The 16947-nt window shown below is 38.7% G+C and overlaps 2 protein-coding genes across 11 annotated transcripts in view; both read right to left on the reverse strand.

The window, feature by feature from the left end:
* NAP1L4 (nucleosome assembly protein 1 like 4) overlaps window positions 1–5386 on the reverse strand; it is a 30717-nt gene extending 25331 nt beyond the window's left edge. For 6 of the 9 annotated variants that reach the window (XR_011097028.1, XR_011097030.1, XR_011097029.1 and 3 more), the window contains exons 1-4: window positions 4885–4978; window positions 3124–3164; window positions 1418–1449; window positions 177–238 (exon numbers count right to left, since the gene is read on the reverse strand). Coding sequence is in view for 5 of the 9 variants with exons in the window: in XM_068683488.1 (XP_068539589.1) it covers window positions 177–238; window positions 1418–1431 (76 nt within the window). In the remaining 4 variants the exon portion in view is untranslated. Of the gene's footprint in view, window positions 1–176; window positions 239–1417; window positions 1450–3123; window positions 3165–4196; window positions 4454–4546; window positions 4571–4884; window positions 4979–5362 lie in introns of those variants that run through there. The other 3 variants (XM_068683493.1, XM_068683490.1, XM_068683489.1) reach the window with 3 other exon arrangements.
* A 4824-nt stretch (window positions 5387–10210) lies between these two features.
* CARS1 (cysteinyl-tRNA synthetase 1) overlaps window positions 10211–16947 on the reverse strand; it is a 34044-nt gene continuing 27307 nt past the window's right edge. For both annotated transcript variants that reach the window (XM_068683486.1, XM_068683485.1), the window contains 5 exons: window positions 15539–15619; window positions 15112–15179; window positions 13675–13734; window positions 12293–12376; window positions 10211–11245 (listed from right to left, as the gene is read on the reverse strand). In XM_068683486.1, the coding sequence (XP_068539587.1) occupies window positions 11111–11245; window positions 12293–12376; window positions 13675–13734; window positions 15112–15179; window positions 15539–15619 (428 nt within the window). In that variant the 3' untranslated portion in view covers window positions 10211–11110. The remainder of the gene's footprint in view (window positions 11246–12292; window positions 12377–13674; window positions 13735–15111; window positions 15180–15538; window positions 15620–16947) is intronic.

Consider the following 16947-nt stretch of genomic DNA (forward strand, 5'->3'; position numbering starts at 1 on the left):
ATGACACAACAACAAAAAACATCAGTAAGTTGTACAGCACACACTAACTTGATGAAATTTTTACATAGGTGTATTTTTTTCCTTAAAATTATTTATTTTTTTATTAAAGAAGCTTCAATATAGAAGGCAATAGCTTTACTCCACCTTTGTAGTGTTACCTGCTAGTACATACTTACCTTTTTTGTCACTTGCATTTTTAGCTGCGTCCACAGAATCCGAAGCAGTATCTTCTGCTTTACTAGAAGAATTAAAAACGTAACATTAGAAAAGCATCACTTCATAAAAACATTAATATTTAAGAACAAAAGTGCACTGAATTTTCAGTGTTTATAAAACTTGACCTGTAGTAAACAAGTATGCCACTAGAAGACATGCTTATGTCTTCGAGCTTTTCAAACCCTGAAGTTTGGATATGAAATTAATTCTCCTGTGATGAACAGGAAGCAAAAGATGGAAAAATACCTATGTGGCAGATAAATTAATCTCCTTTAAGTGAATGTCTGGCCTTTGACCTGTAATGGGTCATCCTCAACAGGGAAATGTTATTACTCACAAGTGAAAACACAAGACATCCTTTTAGGGTAAGTGATAAAAGAAAAACCACTAGAAAGAATACAGGTAAGGAAGCAATTTAAATGACTGCTCTAAACTTTTTGGACTTAGTATTGTAAGTTGTTTTGACTAATAGGAAGAACAAACAGTCACTTTGATTTTAAGAAAGAAACAACCCTGTCCTTCCCCCAGTGTCTTCCATCTCACTTGTGCTGGGGAAAGAGAGGGCCCAGAATGAGTCAACAGCCAGCAAGCCTTCCCTATGTTTCCTGCCTGTCTAGAGGTTTCAAAACACAGATTGGGTATTGTTGAAATTAATCTTACCTCATATATAAAAGGAGAAAAAAAAATTATACATTCAAGTGGGTATTATTAATTACTGGATAGGCCAACTTATCCAGCTTACCCTGATGCAGTGCAAGCATTGAAAGCGCAGCATCACATATGTATTTACATCAGCTTAAGAGACACTTATTTGTTCTAAAAACATGAAAAACAGAAAATAAAGCAGTGCCTTCTGCAATCATACAGATCAGAGAAACAGCAAAGATCAGTGCTCTCTTCACATCTTTACAGCATTTCAGCATGAACACGAAAAACTGATTCAACACAACACTAGTTACATTAAACCCAAAACAAAGTTACTCTGTAGCCAATATACTACATTCTCAGCTTCTAGCATGGTAAACAGGCATTTCCTCCTTGCTGTAAGGAAATGCAGTCCAGCTACAGAAAATATTACTATCTTACCCTTACTCAAATTTGGTAATACCCTCTTCATCGAGGAAAAAAAAGTTCACCCACAAGAAGACCAGATGAAGTCAGCTGTAACTAGATTTAACTTCACGAAATCAGTCCAACATACCTGTTATCTGCCATCTGTGTGCCTGTATCCACCTGCAAGTTGAAATACAGTGTTTACAAATAATTTAATGGTAGCTTGCTTACCTCCACAGAAGATGAAGATAAAATATGTAATGGTTTAAGACACAAAGATAAGTAAACTCTCTGTTTTTTCTAAGAAAGTCATCATACATTATCTCTCACAGTAAAGTGAACAGCTCCCATAACATGCAATCCAAATGGGAACTTGTTCAATTTTTAAACAGTATGTTAAGTGCTTTCATTTCACCCTTTTAGACTTTTTTTCCTGTTACGTATTTCAGTTTCTAACCTGCTTCTACCAGATCATAAGTCTTTATCCTAAGAACATGAGTCAGTTTCCTAGATTGGTTGTACATTCTTTTTAAAAAATAAAAACCTGACGATGAAGAAATAAATATATTATTTTCTAATTCCTTGACAGTACCACAGTAAATAATGAATTTTTAGTCTATGTATTACTATGCCTGATCTGGAAACAATGAAAGTTCAAACAAAGTACAACTTCAAAAAGACTTTTTTCTCATGTCACCTGGGCAGAAGAATGTCTCCTTTGTCAGTCTAATCAGGGCTATTTTTGTGAATAGCTGCTTCTGCTGCGCTATACCGGGTGACAAACTAAACATGCTACCAGATAAATAGAACCAAAACACTGGAGGGAAGAAAATTATTTATCCAAAAAGAAGGTTTTTGACAGTAGCTGGAAGACTCCTCTACTCAACAGTTTGCTGATTTGCCTTGAGTTTATTTATTGGGACTGGAAAAACAAAAAAAACATGGAAGCAGAAGCCCCAGCGTTCGCAGCGTTCTGCTCTAAGCTAGAAAAGTAACACGTTCACAAACAGACAGAAATGGAAAGCTATGAGTACAGGTTAGATCATTCCACAGGAAACATAGTTGCTTACCATCTATTCCCCCTCCCAAAAAAGGCAAAAAAAAACCAACAAAAAACAAAACAACAACAAACATGTGAGTTCACCATAGACCAGGAACAAACAAGAAAGCAAGCTCTTTAGACCAGGTCTGTGTCGGCACCCCACGTGTGTGTTTTGTTTTTTTTTTTTTGCCAGCACTTATTTTTGCCCTAAGCATAAAAAAGACAAAGTAAAAAAGCAAGCAACCATGCTGTGGAGTAAAAGGAGAGAATTTTGCTATCTTACAGCTGAAGAAACAAAAGAGCATACACTAGTCTTTCCTTCCACTGCATACAAAAAGCATGGAAAAAAAAAAAGAGATGATTAGGAAGGTAAGAGAGCAAATTGACCTAATATCAGAGTTCAGCCAACAAGTTACATGATCCTCGTCACTATTAGAGGAAGCAAGAGTAAGCAACTAAAAATGCAGACTCGCGTTACTTAAAATTTAGCCTCAAAGTCTTGTCCCTTCCAACACTGGCCTAGGGACAGAGCCAAAGGAAAAAATCCACTCAATGTACAAATCTTCTGCTCCATTATTTGTGCTGTGTTTCCTGCGGGGAACTATTTCTCAGCCCTGATGCTGAAGACAGGATTCTCATTCCTGTTTGGGAAGCATGAAGTAAAGCTCCCACAACTTGCACAATTTTTAAGTAGCAGCTGACTTAAGCTCCACTGGAACAGACGTCAATTAGGCATGTTCTGACAAGGGCCATTTACCTAAATAACATGTAATAAAATTGGTAAGGCATCATTCCCTTGTGCAAATACATACGTTTAGTCTGGTTTGCCTCTTCAAAGTTGTTCCTTTGGTAACTGAAAAACGAAAAGAAATAAACTGAACAATAAAGTAAAAGAAGCTTTTCCAAAAATAAAAAAGCTTATGATTCCCAGTGGCATTACAACTCCCTTCTAATGGCTTAAATGCTCCCAATTACTAATAGAACTGTTCCATGAAAGCTGGTGGAGACAGGCAAGAAGGGAGTAAGGTGATTTTAGACAGAAAGTTAAGTGCACAGTTAATGGAAAAAGTACAGAAGCAAAGCACTGAGCCTTACTATTTATTGCCTTAGTTATCTTCCAAGCAAAAAAGCTTGTAGACAACAAAGTTTGCAGACAAAGACGAAAAAAAAAAAGCTACCAGAACTCAAAAAAAGAGCACTGTAGGATATTATTATCACTATCACCACCAATAAGAGGCCAAATTCATATCTTACATATTCTGGACAGTTCACCCTTTTCACATAACTAATACAGACAAGAAACTTAGGGGAAGGAAGGGACTACATCAACCACCTGTCCCATAAATCAATCTGATAGAGTTTGCCTAGAATGAATGTCACATGGCACTAGGCATCTAAAACAGCAGGAAACTAAACTCAGTGCACACTTCCAACAGTCTACAATAGCAAAAGTTCATTATAAGGACAAGAAACATCCAGAAGGATGCAGCTTTAAAGGAAAGCCTGTCTCTTTAATAGCTAGAGATACAAACAAAAAACTACACAGAATAAGTTTTCTCTGCTAAAAAAAGCTTACCTCTTGTTCTAAAAGCCTTATAAATTTACACAGCTAGAACATAAAACAAGAAATTACTGCACTTGTGAATTCACAGGAAGACTTCTACCCACAACTGTTACTGCTTTTGTAACTACAACAAATCAGGAGGGAAAGTTATGACTTCCGTTTAGACCTGCTGGGATGCAACTCTGTGGGAAGCCACAAGCATAATAGTCTCTGACACTTTTGGTAAGCAAGATTAGAAATAATAATGAAAAAAACAGTCAAGAGGAAGAAACTCATTAACCTGCTCCACAAGCCCTGAACATCAGCAGCAGTTATGCTCACCTTGAAAGCTGTACTGAGGGCACACTGTTTTGACTTTATAAAAATGACTTTGCAAATAATCATTAAGGCGACTTCATAAGAATCTGCCTAGTGGTTCTGGTTTCACCTCCAGAATTTACATACTTGCCTCTCTACCTGTAGAGGGATGTTAGAGAAACAAACCAAACAAATCCCACGGAGGACGTGCTATTATGTGCGGCAAACAACCGATGCAACAGCAGGAAATTCTAAAGAGGCCCTCGCTTAGAGAACGAGAGCCGCGAAACGAAAAGAGAGCCCCAGAAAAGCACAGAGCACGCTAGGCGAACGGAAGACCCTGGATGAGGTCAAACGAAAGCACCACGCCTGACCTCAGCAGCTACGGGTTTGACTCGAGGCGAGGCAGAAGCGCTCCCCACCCCCAGCCCTCCCTCCTCGCCCTCCCCGTTCCCGCAGGAGGCCGGGGGGAGGCCGAGCTGCCCGCAGCGCCCCCCGCTCCCTCAGCGCCGCGTCCCCGTTAAGATGGTGCCGGGCCCCTCCCCGCAGGCAGCCCCACAGCCGCCACCGCCGGCCGGGCCCGGCCCCACCCCGCCCCACCTCAGGCCCTAACGGCCGCCACATGCGAGCCCCATCCCCGGCGAGCCCGGCCGCTGCCCGGCGGCCTCCTGAGGGCCGGGAGCCGCTGGCGGCGGCCCCACCGCGCCCTCACCTGCCCGCGGCCCCGCTCCGTGTCCCGCCCGCCCTCGGAGGCAGCGCCAGCCGCCAGGCTCCTCGCAGGCTCGCTCGGGCTGCGCCGACCGCCAACAAAGCCGCCTCCCGTTGGCCCCGAGCGCGGGCGCCTCCCTCAGTAAAAACGCCGCCGATTGGCCCCAACGCCGCCGCGGCCGCCGCGCCGCACGCGGGCCATGTTGACTATCCGGCGGCGCGGCGAGCGGCCAATCAGGGGGCGAGCGCGGGTCGGGGAGGGGAGGGGGGCGAGCGCGTGATGGGGGGGTAAAGGAGGGGGGTGGGGGGGGCTCGTGCCTGCGGCCTTAAAGCGGCAGCGACCGCGCGGGGCGAGGGGGGCACAAAATGGCGGCTGCTGCCCGCCTCGTCTACCCCTGCCTCATCTTCCCCCCCCGCCTCATCTCCCCCTGGCCGAGGTCAGATAACCCGGCCGGTTAACCGAAAACGTGGCGCTGCCTCACCTCGCTTCCCCCGGCAGCGCCCGGCTCCTGCTTGCGCTGCAGGGCTCGCTGCCCCGGCACGCACACGCGCTGGGCTGTGCGGGAGCGGCGCGTTGCCAGCGGCTTTCAGGGCTGAGGGGGGTGAATCGAAGTGCCGAGTGCTGCCTAATCAGAAAAAAAGGCATTTCTGGTGCTTCCAATCAAGCTCCTTTTTGGAATGCAGGCGTTAGCCCTTCCAGCGCTTCCATGTAATCCCTTTACATTTTCAATGCAATTCCTTCTGACTAAAATAAAATAAAATAAAATAAACAATCTGGCTTGACTTCTAGCAGTTTGTAAGCAAAAGATGTTGTGTGGTACTGGGAACAGTGTGACTTAAGCACTTGAAACCACTCAGACTTTATACGAGTAACCTTTCACTGGGTAGGAAAAACCCTAACCCTCTGTGGCGTCACTGGATTCCCTTGTTCTATAAATGCTTTTCTGCTGGTCTGCTTAGTCTTGGATTTCAGTAATTAACCACTGGGGATTACATCACAGTCCTTTCACAAGTCAAGTTAAAAATTGGAAATTACGAGACTGATTAGCTAAGCAAAACTTTAATGTTGGATTAATTCAGGTACTAATGAGGGGAATAATTAATGTATCATTACTTAAATAGGTACCAATGTTGTAACCAAGGAGTAAGATAATTCTGAATCACATTCAAGCAGCTGAAGAACTGCAGAAATGTTGTAGAGCCCACTGCACAAATAAACAGATCTGGTGAGCCAGAGGATATGCTCAGTGGGAGGATTTTCAGCTTTTCTGTTTGCTTACAATTCCCTTTCCCTGTTTCTCCAAACCACTCCTTTTCCTAACATCAGCAGATTAATGCACTCCCCATGCTTCCATGAATTCTTTTTTGGGGAGTTTATACATAATAGTGGCTACATTTATTTCTCCCTTTTCCAAAGAAGAACATAGACTATAAAAGGAGGATTTATCTGAAAACGTTTATGCTTTTGTTCTTGCTGATTCATAGCTGACAAGTATTCTTTTAAGCTTTTTTTCTGACAATCTCCATTTTGTTAAGTTATTTTAACTTTTTTTTTTTTTAATCAAAAATATTTTCTTCCAAAAGAAGTTTAGAGTAATACATTGTCTCCTACAAAGGTTTAGGAGGTTTTGCTTGAGTATATGATTTGGCTGCTCCTTCCTACTATTGCAGGAATACATTGCAGCCCTATTTGCATTGCAGCCCCGTAGAGTTTGTGCCTATAAAGTAGTGGCTAACTTGTTAATGCTATTATCCTCATAACTTCTACAAATCCAGAGTTAAATTAAAATTAGGATGGCCTTGTAAAAATAGATTTAACTTCTAGATTAATTATTAAAACTTCCAAAGAGGCTGGAGTGCTGGAACTATTTCCCCTTTGTCCGTTGATGTATGTTGAAATAAACATATATTTCAGCTACCTTACGTCCTTGGATTTAGTGTCCCTCTCCAAAGGCATTTATCTCCCATAATCAGTGAGAGATTTTTGCTGACTGTTGTAGCATGATGCTAGACTTTAGGATTATAGCTGAAGCACAGTCTGTGGAGTCATCTTGCTGTCAGGTGCTCCTGCCCTGCAGAGCCGCAAGAAGATATCTGCTGAATCACCCTGGCTTGATTTAAACACCCAGCCTAGCATTCAAGAGATCTTGGCGAACCAAAACTGAGAGAAGGGATTATGGCAGAGCTGCTGAACAGACGTACTAGATGCTCCTGCTTCTAGAGAGAAAGCTTAGGCTGAGATCTGTAACTGGTTTTAAAATGTCTGTGTCTTCTGCCTTTGGGTGGGTATTAATGGAAACTGCTTTCACTTAGTGAGATGCCAGACATTCACAACCTAATTTGAGAGATAAGACTTAGTCAACGACTTTTTCTGGAGGCTGAGGAAGAACTTTGATCATTGTTAAGTGGAGGCTTGGGTACTAAATAGCTGATGTGCTTCTTAATTAATTTGTTCTGTCTCAGGAGACCTTAAGTACTACGCATGTGGTACAGTGTCTTGTATAGGAATCACCCTGTGAAAGCACTGAGTAAAAATACCTTTACACATTGTAGAAATTGCATAATCAGAGAGCTAAAGTTGGTCCAAAATTACCACGACTTTATAATGTTTAAGTGTAGCTTAGAATGTAGAAAAAGAAGCTGAAGTTATGTATTTTGTGTGGCAGAGATTTCCTTATTTGCACATCTAAGATGCATCAGTGGTTTCCTGGAACAGCAGAAAGCAAATACAACTGTTAAGCTAAAAAGATTGAATAGAACATCTTAAATGTAGTTAGGCACTCCTTAGTTTAACGTTGTAAAGAGCACTGGCAACAAGATCACACTGACCAATTTACAGATTTTTCTACCAGTGCGTTGTCCCAGAAAGTACTTAAAAAAAAATAAATTCAACATTTTGCTATTGGGATTTTATTTTTCTTAGCGCTTACAAAAATCATACTTCATCCTTCCTCAAGTCTGTGGGTATGCATGCATGCACATTTTAAAATAAAATTAAAAAAAAAATACCATGGAATCTGTCCTTTCCCTTTTTTTGGCTGAGGCAGGTGACTAGGACACTGCATGTGGGCCACTGCTGTTGCATTCTCTTCTCCTGGTTGCCAAGTCTCTCCCACTAAGCAAATGCAGTGTAATTCACTTAACTGACACCTTGATGGATTGCCAGGGAAAAAGGTATTGTGCCAGACATTTCAGAGATTGCACAGATCAACTGGCACAGCTACACTGAATAAGTCTTCTAAAAGGACATGCATCTAAGCCTGGCTGCAGCATTCTTTACTTGCTAGCAAGTTTTCCTTCTGCACAACTTTATGCATACATACTGTAATTTTTTCTAGATTGTGGCTGCAGAGTGCAAGTAACTGATCTGAACCTTGTTTTTTGTTACAAATTTCAGGAGACCAAGTCCATTTTTATGACTCCTTGTCAAGGTCATTATTTTTATTTTGTTGCTTTTAGAATAAGGCATTCCATATGTGGACAACACTCGTTTTATTTGGAGAGAGTGAAGTATTTCCACTTGTGTATTAAAGTAAAATATTTTAGCAGCTTCCTTACAGGATGAGCTGCCATTTCGTGTGAATTTCACTTTTTTTCTAAAATAGAAAAGACTTAAGCCTGTCAACTCACAGATGCTCCATGAAGCAGGTATTTTCCTTGCTGACTTCCAAGGACAGCTGAGACATATAGGAAGATAAAATCATGACAGGTCGAACACAGGTATGGGAAGAAAAGTTCAAAGTGTGGGAAGGCTTTGAGGGTTTTAGAGAAGTGGAGAAGCCAAGTTTGAAAAGGAGAGAAAAAAATAGAATAAAAACTAGAAAAAAAAAAAAAAAAGAAAAGATAGCAAAACACTATACAAGACAGGGAGAAATTAAGTACCTCTGTAGAAGAACAAAGATGACCCAGGACATAGAAGGTGAGCCTAAAGAGGAGAGGATTTCAAAGGCTCTGATTTTTATGATGTGTGCAAAAAGTATCCAATTGATTTTAAAGAGACTTTTGATTGTCTGCACTGAGAAATCAAAATCAGGAATGCTGTTTCTGCTGTACTAAAAAAGAAAGATGAGTTTAGCAGCACTGATGCTTCAGATAAGAATTCTTTCAAATCATTTTACTTTAAAACAAAAATAAGACACAACATAGAGATAGAAAGCATAAGTTAAACAATGTTGGAGTTAGAATAAGACATTAATGAGGCAATAAATGCAGCAGAGACCCTTATTTGAGCTACCGGGACGTGACTCACTATGAATTTTAAAAAATGTTTAGGAAGGAAGCAGTGCATGCATGTGGGAAGCATATAGAAAGAAAGCTCAGAACCTTCAGAAGACACCAGCCCTGAAGAACTCCTAAGATCTATGCAAGGGCAGTTGTCCCAGAAACAAAATGAAGCAATTCAGAAGGGGGAAAAAAAAAGATCTTCTACACCAATGTAGTAGATAAACCATGGAATTAGATTAGATTCCACTGAGAACATAATGCACGGAGAAAAATGTGGTAAGGGGAAAGGGAGGGACTAGGATGATGTTGCAGAGATATCATTACGAAAATTCAAATCCAGGACAGCAATGGATTAACAGCATCTCCTCCATAGTCATGTGATCCGTAGTTCTGGCTGTTTCTGGTTAGCAAGTGCTATCAGATCACCAAAAAGGAATTTCTGTAAGCACATTACTGCCACTATTTGACATTAAGTAGCAACTTCAGAAGCAGTTCATGTTAAGGAAGGTAGTTAAGGCAGCTAACTGTGGTTTGAGATGATTCAGGGTAAGAATTCCTAGTCTAGTTTGCAGAAGTAGCCCTGGAGTCTGTCTAGGAATCAGAGAAATTTGTATGGCTGAGAAGCAGTATCTTGTGCCTCTAGCACAGGCACATCCTATCTCTTTCATGGTTATCTTCAGTGCACAGGCATCATGGGGGATGATACTGGGAAGAAGACAATGCTATGCACACACCAGTAAGTTACCCTACAAAAAATATAGAGTGGAGGTTCACCAGCACTGGCCTGATAATATTGCAGGGGTTAAAATCTAGAATGGTATAAAAATGCAACCGATCCTCTTATGTTCTGAAACCAGAAGGATGGAGAAATTGCCCTCATGGCTGTAGCTGTTTTTTTGAACTACCACTCTGCAGTTTAATCATGCATTTATACAATTATAAATTAGCAGAATAATCATATACTGAACACAAAATGTTTTTTTTAATCAGCTTAATAACAGCAAGCTAAAAGTTCTGTAAACCGTATTTTATGATATATTAAGATGGTTGTTAAATAGAGATAAGCTGTATTTTCTTTGCATTATACAAAGATTACATACGACCTGTACTTTACAACAGATTTTATTTTCTGTGTACAAGATGCATGTGCTTTACTGACCTTAACATTACTTATGTTTTCAAAGGCAAATACAGATAAACCAGACAAAATACTATTAGGCCTTTCTGGTACTCCAAATATGTTCATCTTGATACTTCAGAAGGTAATATATTAAGGTAAAGAGAATATGCTTACAACTTCTAATTAAGGAAAAGAACATAGCCTGGTGGCTATGTTCAGTGCAGGTACATTTGCCTTGTACTTACCCACCTCATTGTAACTGCAGGTTGAGTAAAGATGATGATCTGTTCCCTTTTGCAACAAAGAGACTGTTAGCTTCTACTATGCAAAGTGTCCTGGGTGCACTTACAAAGTTTTTTAATAACAGCAGCTAGAGTACCATAGTGGAAACTACCCAGTTTTTCCTGCTTATGTAAAGATACTAAAATCATCTGGAAAATAGTGTTCTTACTGTGGAACAAATTACTCTGCTTCCATTTAGTAGTGAATTTTGCTGACTGTGACATATTCGAGAATACAAGCTACATTGGATCTTTGATAGAGATCGGTATGCAGGACAAATTAACCAAAGCCTGGATAACTATAATAAACAAGAATCCTCATGTGGATTTGCTGACTGAGCAGCACCTTCCCAAAAAGGACTGGCAGCCATTCAACCTGCCGCTGCTGTCGTGAGGAAACTTCTTAAAGGTTGGCTTTTTCTTTTTTTGTTTTTTAAATGAATGGATGTTTATTGACTTTCCAGATGACATTACTAATCCACGTAAACAGGATGTTTACTTTGCACATAATAGAAAGTGTAAACAGAAATATGAGCATCAGTATATGCTCACTTCTTCAATGGTGACCCAGCACTCGCCTTCTAAAAAAACAAGTCCTCTTGTTGTCAATTTGCACTTCCATTCTGAACCATTTGTAGATATTCCTTGTGTAGCTTTTCTTGGGTTTCATAAACTTTCTTTAGCTTCTTAATTTGTCCTTTGCTGAGTTCTTTGCCTTCTGCATCATGCGTGGGAAATCCCTGAAATATAAAAATAATATTTAAGATAAATTCTTGGACTGCTCTTGCTCCTTATAGAATTCTGTTCTTTGCAGATGAATCACGTTTGAATAAGATAGGAGGAAAATGTCATAAGTAATGACAAACTGTCAGGGTAGGGTGCATCATGGTTAATTTTAGTCACCCAGAAGTTTGACAAGTAACTTGGACTACTTGCATATGTTCCCTTCCTATTTTCTGTCCTGTACTAAGGGAAGTTTAGGCAACTAATTTCTAGATGGTTATAGTTAAGTGAATAATAACCAATCCCTAAACAGATGGTTAAAACACCACTTTTAATGATACTAACATATTAAATCCAAGGCTTAAAGCAAAAGCAATGAGAGATTTGTGTTCTTGATGGAGAAAGTATGATCACAGTTTCTAGGGACCTTCTCCTTGGCTTACATCCCTATTTTCCTTATTTACACTCTATTCTTACTTGCCCCCAGAGCCTGAATTTGAATGGGTGAAGAGGACAGGCAGAAATAGAATCAATGTCCCAGATCAAGCACTCAAGCAACAGTGCTTTGTTTTCCAGAGCCAAGTTGCCAGTACAGCTCCTTCAGAGATCCCTTGGCGGGGAGGTGCAAAACAGGGAGCAGAACCAAAATGGAAGAACAGGGTCTCTCTGAAAGACATGCCTGTTTCCATCAGTTCTGGAAGAGTCGGGGAATTTGTACAAGTGTAGTCCTTGCCCTGAAACAGGGTAATAAATCTGTGAACAAATATTATGCATGTTCCTAGCCACAAATCTTCAGGGAATGTTGCTTTGTAACAGGAAGGCCAAAGGAGACCACTGTACAATGAAAATACCCTTGAAATGACTAATGGTTTGACAGTCTTGCTCCCCAATGCAAGGTATGTGCAAGGCAATATACTGCTTTTTCTTTCTCTCCTTCCCTCCCTCCCCTACATTAATAACACTGCCTTAGAGGTTTTGGAACAGGATCAGGTATGTACACATACAAGTAAATATGTACAGATGGGGTAGGAAAACTACTCCCTAATTAAAGAAAAGTCTCTTACATTTTCATCAAACATAGAATATTTGTCACGCTCCAATTTAAACATTTCATGTGGTGGAATCTTCATTTTTGCCAGCTTTGCTGCCTGTAATATAAAGCATGTATTAACTGCATTAGCATCACAATTAATTACTAACAACCTGTTTTTTTAAATAGCCATCTCTGAATGTGTGCAAATGGAAAAGTAAGTAATTTGCAAATCAAAGAACATTTAATTCACCATTATTTATCATGTGACAAGAAACTTTCAGTAAGAAGCAACTCAAGAAATCATAGCTGTGTTTGTCTAGGAAAATAAAAAAAAAGTTTATGTTTTAAATTTGCAGAGAACAACTTAATACAGTAATTGTGTTGCAGAAATGCAAAACAACTTGCTTATACTTTCTGAAAACTACATCCGATTTCTGCTAATTTGGTTCCTTAGTGTAAATACAAAGCAAATACTGCTATTTGTAAACAAGTTAAGCAATGACCTCACTGCAAAGGGAACCACCTTTATCAACATAATTCCCTGCTGGCAAGAACAAATTTCTGTGCAGGTCACAGCAGGATCTGGATGCAAGTAGTTGCACTGAAAATAAATTGAACTTTCACTTATTTGTGAACAAGTACATCTCAGTATCCTTTCCAAGTAATTTATGCCCAATACAAGGGAATCACCTTCTTAAAGGAATGAAGAGAACGACTTGGACTATAACTACTTATTTGTGTTTTTTTTTTCTCTCTGTATGTGATACTCTCTAAAAGTTTACTTCCTCTTTTAACCCAAGAAAGCATTTCCTGTACTGTTAGAGTCATCAGCATGGCAAACAATCTTTTCCTCTTCCAAGTTCACCTACTTTAGCTTCACCCAAAGCCTAAAACCTTTAAGTGATCACAATTCCACCTAGCGAGACTAAACATACTTTTACAAAACACTACATCTCAGAGTTCAAGCATAGGGAACCACAGGGAACAGAGTGAGTCTCAAAGATAAGACAACTTGTTTTTCATGTATACCTGTGACACTGGAAAGGGAACCAAATAGTAAATGACACAACCAAAATCTTCTCTAACAGGTATGTAAGATACCGCTTTGTCAATTAAGAAAGTAATACTGTCTATAGACTGAAATATGTGCTACAAGATCTGAGCAGGTTCTGCAATCTTCATTCTTGTTTTGAAAGATGGCTGCTCTATAATAACAGCCATCAAGGAGACGAGTATTCAAATCTAAATTGCAAGCCAAATCCATTCTGAGCAGGAAAGTATAGAAAAATAAATAAATGGAGGCCCAGTTAATGTTGTGCAGGGAGCCTGTGTTCTAATGCAGTCTTTCCTGCACGTGACTACTGCTGTTAACACTTTTCTTCAAAACCAGATTAAAGGAATTTGAACACTTACTTCCTGCTCTTGTTTTTTCCTGGCTGCTTCTTCTTTCTTCCTTTTTTTCTCTTCTTCAATCTATGAAAGACAGCATTAATGAGCAAAAGGTAACTATTTCAGGTAACTACATCATTTTGTTCTTTTCTATAAATCTGAGCCGGCTAGCTAGCTCCACTGGATATCTAATTGCAGACAGAACTGGCAGCGTAACCTACAGCAAAAACACTATGCCTTGTAATTAGGATTGTCTGATACTTCCCACTGGAAGACTTTGTTTTCATTTGCTTTTATTCACAGTTAAACCAGTTTTAACTGTTCAGAATGTATTTTGCATGCAAAACGTATACCTATGAAAGAATACAAAACTTGCAAAAGAAGTGGTCCTGCCATTTCACAGAGAAAATGTTTTGCAAATGTCTTTAATAAGACCATATTCCTCTGATATTTTAAGCTCTTGCCTCAAACTGTGAAGATATTACAGTTTCTCAAGTAGTTGCATCCCTTGATGTTCCTAGGGAAACGACTATCCAAATTTAACCAAGTTAAAAACCTTTAAAAAAAAAAAAAAAAAAAAGCATCTTGTACTTGCTTAGGAGACCCACTAGTTTTCTAAGGGTTCTGCCAGTACTGAACATAGCACTGTGTTTCCAAGGAAAAGGTACTCTAGCTGCAGCTTCTACTCATCGATTATATATGAACTGCCCTCAAATGCCTTTTTGATGAAAACACCTGGAACTGGCTGCAATCGTGTCTTATTTTTCCCTTTTTTAAAAAAAAAGTCCACAGGGAAGGAGAAATATTGGGAAGTCTTCCAAACATTTCTAGTCATGATGGAGTTTTTTGTCTGTTAAAACTGAAGACAGATATATAAAGCGTTACTTTAAAACACTACACTACAGCGTCAAACATTAACAGTAAGAAGTGCAAACAGGAGGGTATCTGTACAGGCCTTTTGTATGTGATTTATGATTCATACATAAATCGACGTTTACATAGCAACATGTAACGTCTTGCCCTCACACCGAGAATATCTCACTTATTCATGCTACATTAATATTTAGCCGGTGCATTTTGTTTTCAAATAGCAAATAAACATGTTCTAGTTCTATTAAAAATGTCAATTTCATTTGTACAGATAAAAAAAGTCAGAATCAATTTTTCATTGGAATCATTCTTTCAGAGAGATATGACAATATGTATGCAATTCTCAACATCCCTTAAACGAAGATGAAAAAACAACAACAAAAACACCTCAGAGGTATTCATTACATCCCATAAAGAATTTTCTAGCAGCTGCTGTTTGAAAAATCCTTTCCCTGAACACCATTCTAACTTTAGTATCTTACTCTGGCATATTATTTCTATTATTATTGCTAGGTTTACAAACTATCAGGGAAATGCACAGGTTCTACATTACTTTAAACATTAAAAAAATTGAATGTTTAAAATAATAACCTTTTTCTTTTCTTCTCTTTCTTTCAATAATGTGTCCTTATCCACTAATTTAACCACAGTTGGAAGTCCTGAAGAAGCAAAAACAGGAGAATGAGTTTCCAATGCTTGACTAGTGAAAGATAAACATTATGTTACCTTATAATTTTTTTCAAGCTGAATGTAAATACTACGTATGAATGACTACTTAAAAAAGACTAAGCAATTAGGTACTATAGAAAAAGACTGTGATAAACATTTTTATTCTATATATATTCCAAAATACATGTACATAATATGTACATGAAAACGGAAATCCATTATGCTATAGATTTGCAGTCCTTGAGCATGGTGGATTATTCAATACTAGTCTTGACAGCTCGTTTTCCCACAAGAAAATAAGATTATAAAAACAGATACCTAAAAATTCACAAGATACAGAATTGGGTACCTTCATGATCTTCAAATCGAACGCCAAGTTCAGGAAGGATGTCATCTCGAAGAGCATCACTCAACTGCAGCACTTCAGTTACTATGGAGCATTAAAAATACTTTCAGTTAAGTAAGTTTTGGTGAAAGTATACTTCTATCCTGATACATAATTATTTAAATGCAGTTAAGAAATTGCCACTGTCTCACATAGGTTGCACGGAAAGGTCTTTTGTTTTAAAGTGATTTATGTTTTTAAATATATTCTGCCTTCTTTCAGTTACAGAGAGAGGAAGCATGTTTCTTTGCAGGAATTCATACATTTCCTCTGAGATACTGCTATTGTTCCTGAAAACCATAATGAGAATTTCAGTTCAGTACCATAATCCCATAGAAGTCCAAAAACCTTTCCTTACTAAAAAAAATCATTTAAAAGGAAAAAAAAAAAAAACAACACAGGAACATTTAAGTCTGTACTTGTTTGTTCTCTTTTACATGAGCACACTGTTAATTCTCTGTCTCACCACTTCACGTTAGGAAGAAAAATGTTACACTGTTAGAACATAACAGATTCATATAATGAGGAGCATGGAAATGACTGAACTGGAGTAGATCAGACGTTAATTAGTCCTACAATCCAATGCTGCACACAGAGTGTTCCTTGCAGTGTAAGTTCAATACTCCATGCAAAATACTTATACTGTGTTACAACTCTGGATATTTTAAATACCCACATAAAATATGCAGCATATCCACTAAAATAAATTTTACTGAGTTTTTAATTTTTTATGACAATTTTTTGGATTAAAAAAAATATACCATTTTTAAGTTCCAAATTTCACCCGAATGTCCCTTTTGCTTTGTGTTGCAAGACAGAACCTTACTTTCATAAAAATCAATCATAACTGTATACATACATATATATTTTATTTTTATTTTTTTGAACTAGTTCTCTCATTTGTTTCTTGAATCAAATTTGTCACTGTAATTTCTTTCCTCTCTTTACAAGACAGGAAGGTCTTGCTTGCCAAAAGTTGAGTTTTGACAAATACACCACATGTAGAAATGAAACAATAATATACACGTATCAGTTAGGAAAACAAAATGGAGGAAATTAAATGTTGTTACTGCAACAGAAGGCCAATACAAATACCAGACAAATTAAATTGTTTATCTTATCCTGCTCTTTACTGCTTTCATTACATAAAAGCCTCTCAAATCACCAATTAGATAGCAAGATCCCCTCATGTAAGCAATAAATAAACCCTAAAAAGTTTGTCATAAATCTCAGTCACACAATGCAGCAGATGACAGTAACAAATGTTAAGCTATGAACTGCAAGGAAGGAAGCTATCTTAGTTGTAAGAGCCTGCTTTCAGTTAGGAGGAACATGCTAACCTAATAGACAGGGAAATTAATGTAATACACTTT

This window comes from Anas acuta, chromosome 5 (genome assembly GCF_963932015.1).
Source record: "Anas acuta chromosome 5, bAnaAcu1.1, whole genome shotgun sequence".
NCBI classification, from domain to species: domain Eukaryota; kingdom Metazoa; phylum Chordata; class Aves; order Anseriformes; family Anatidae; genus Anas; species Anas acuta.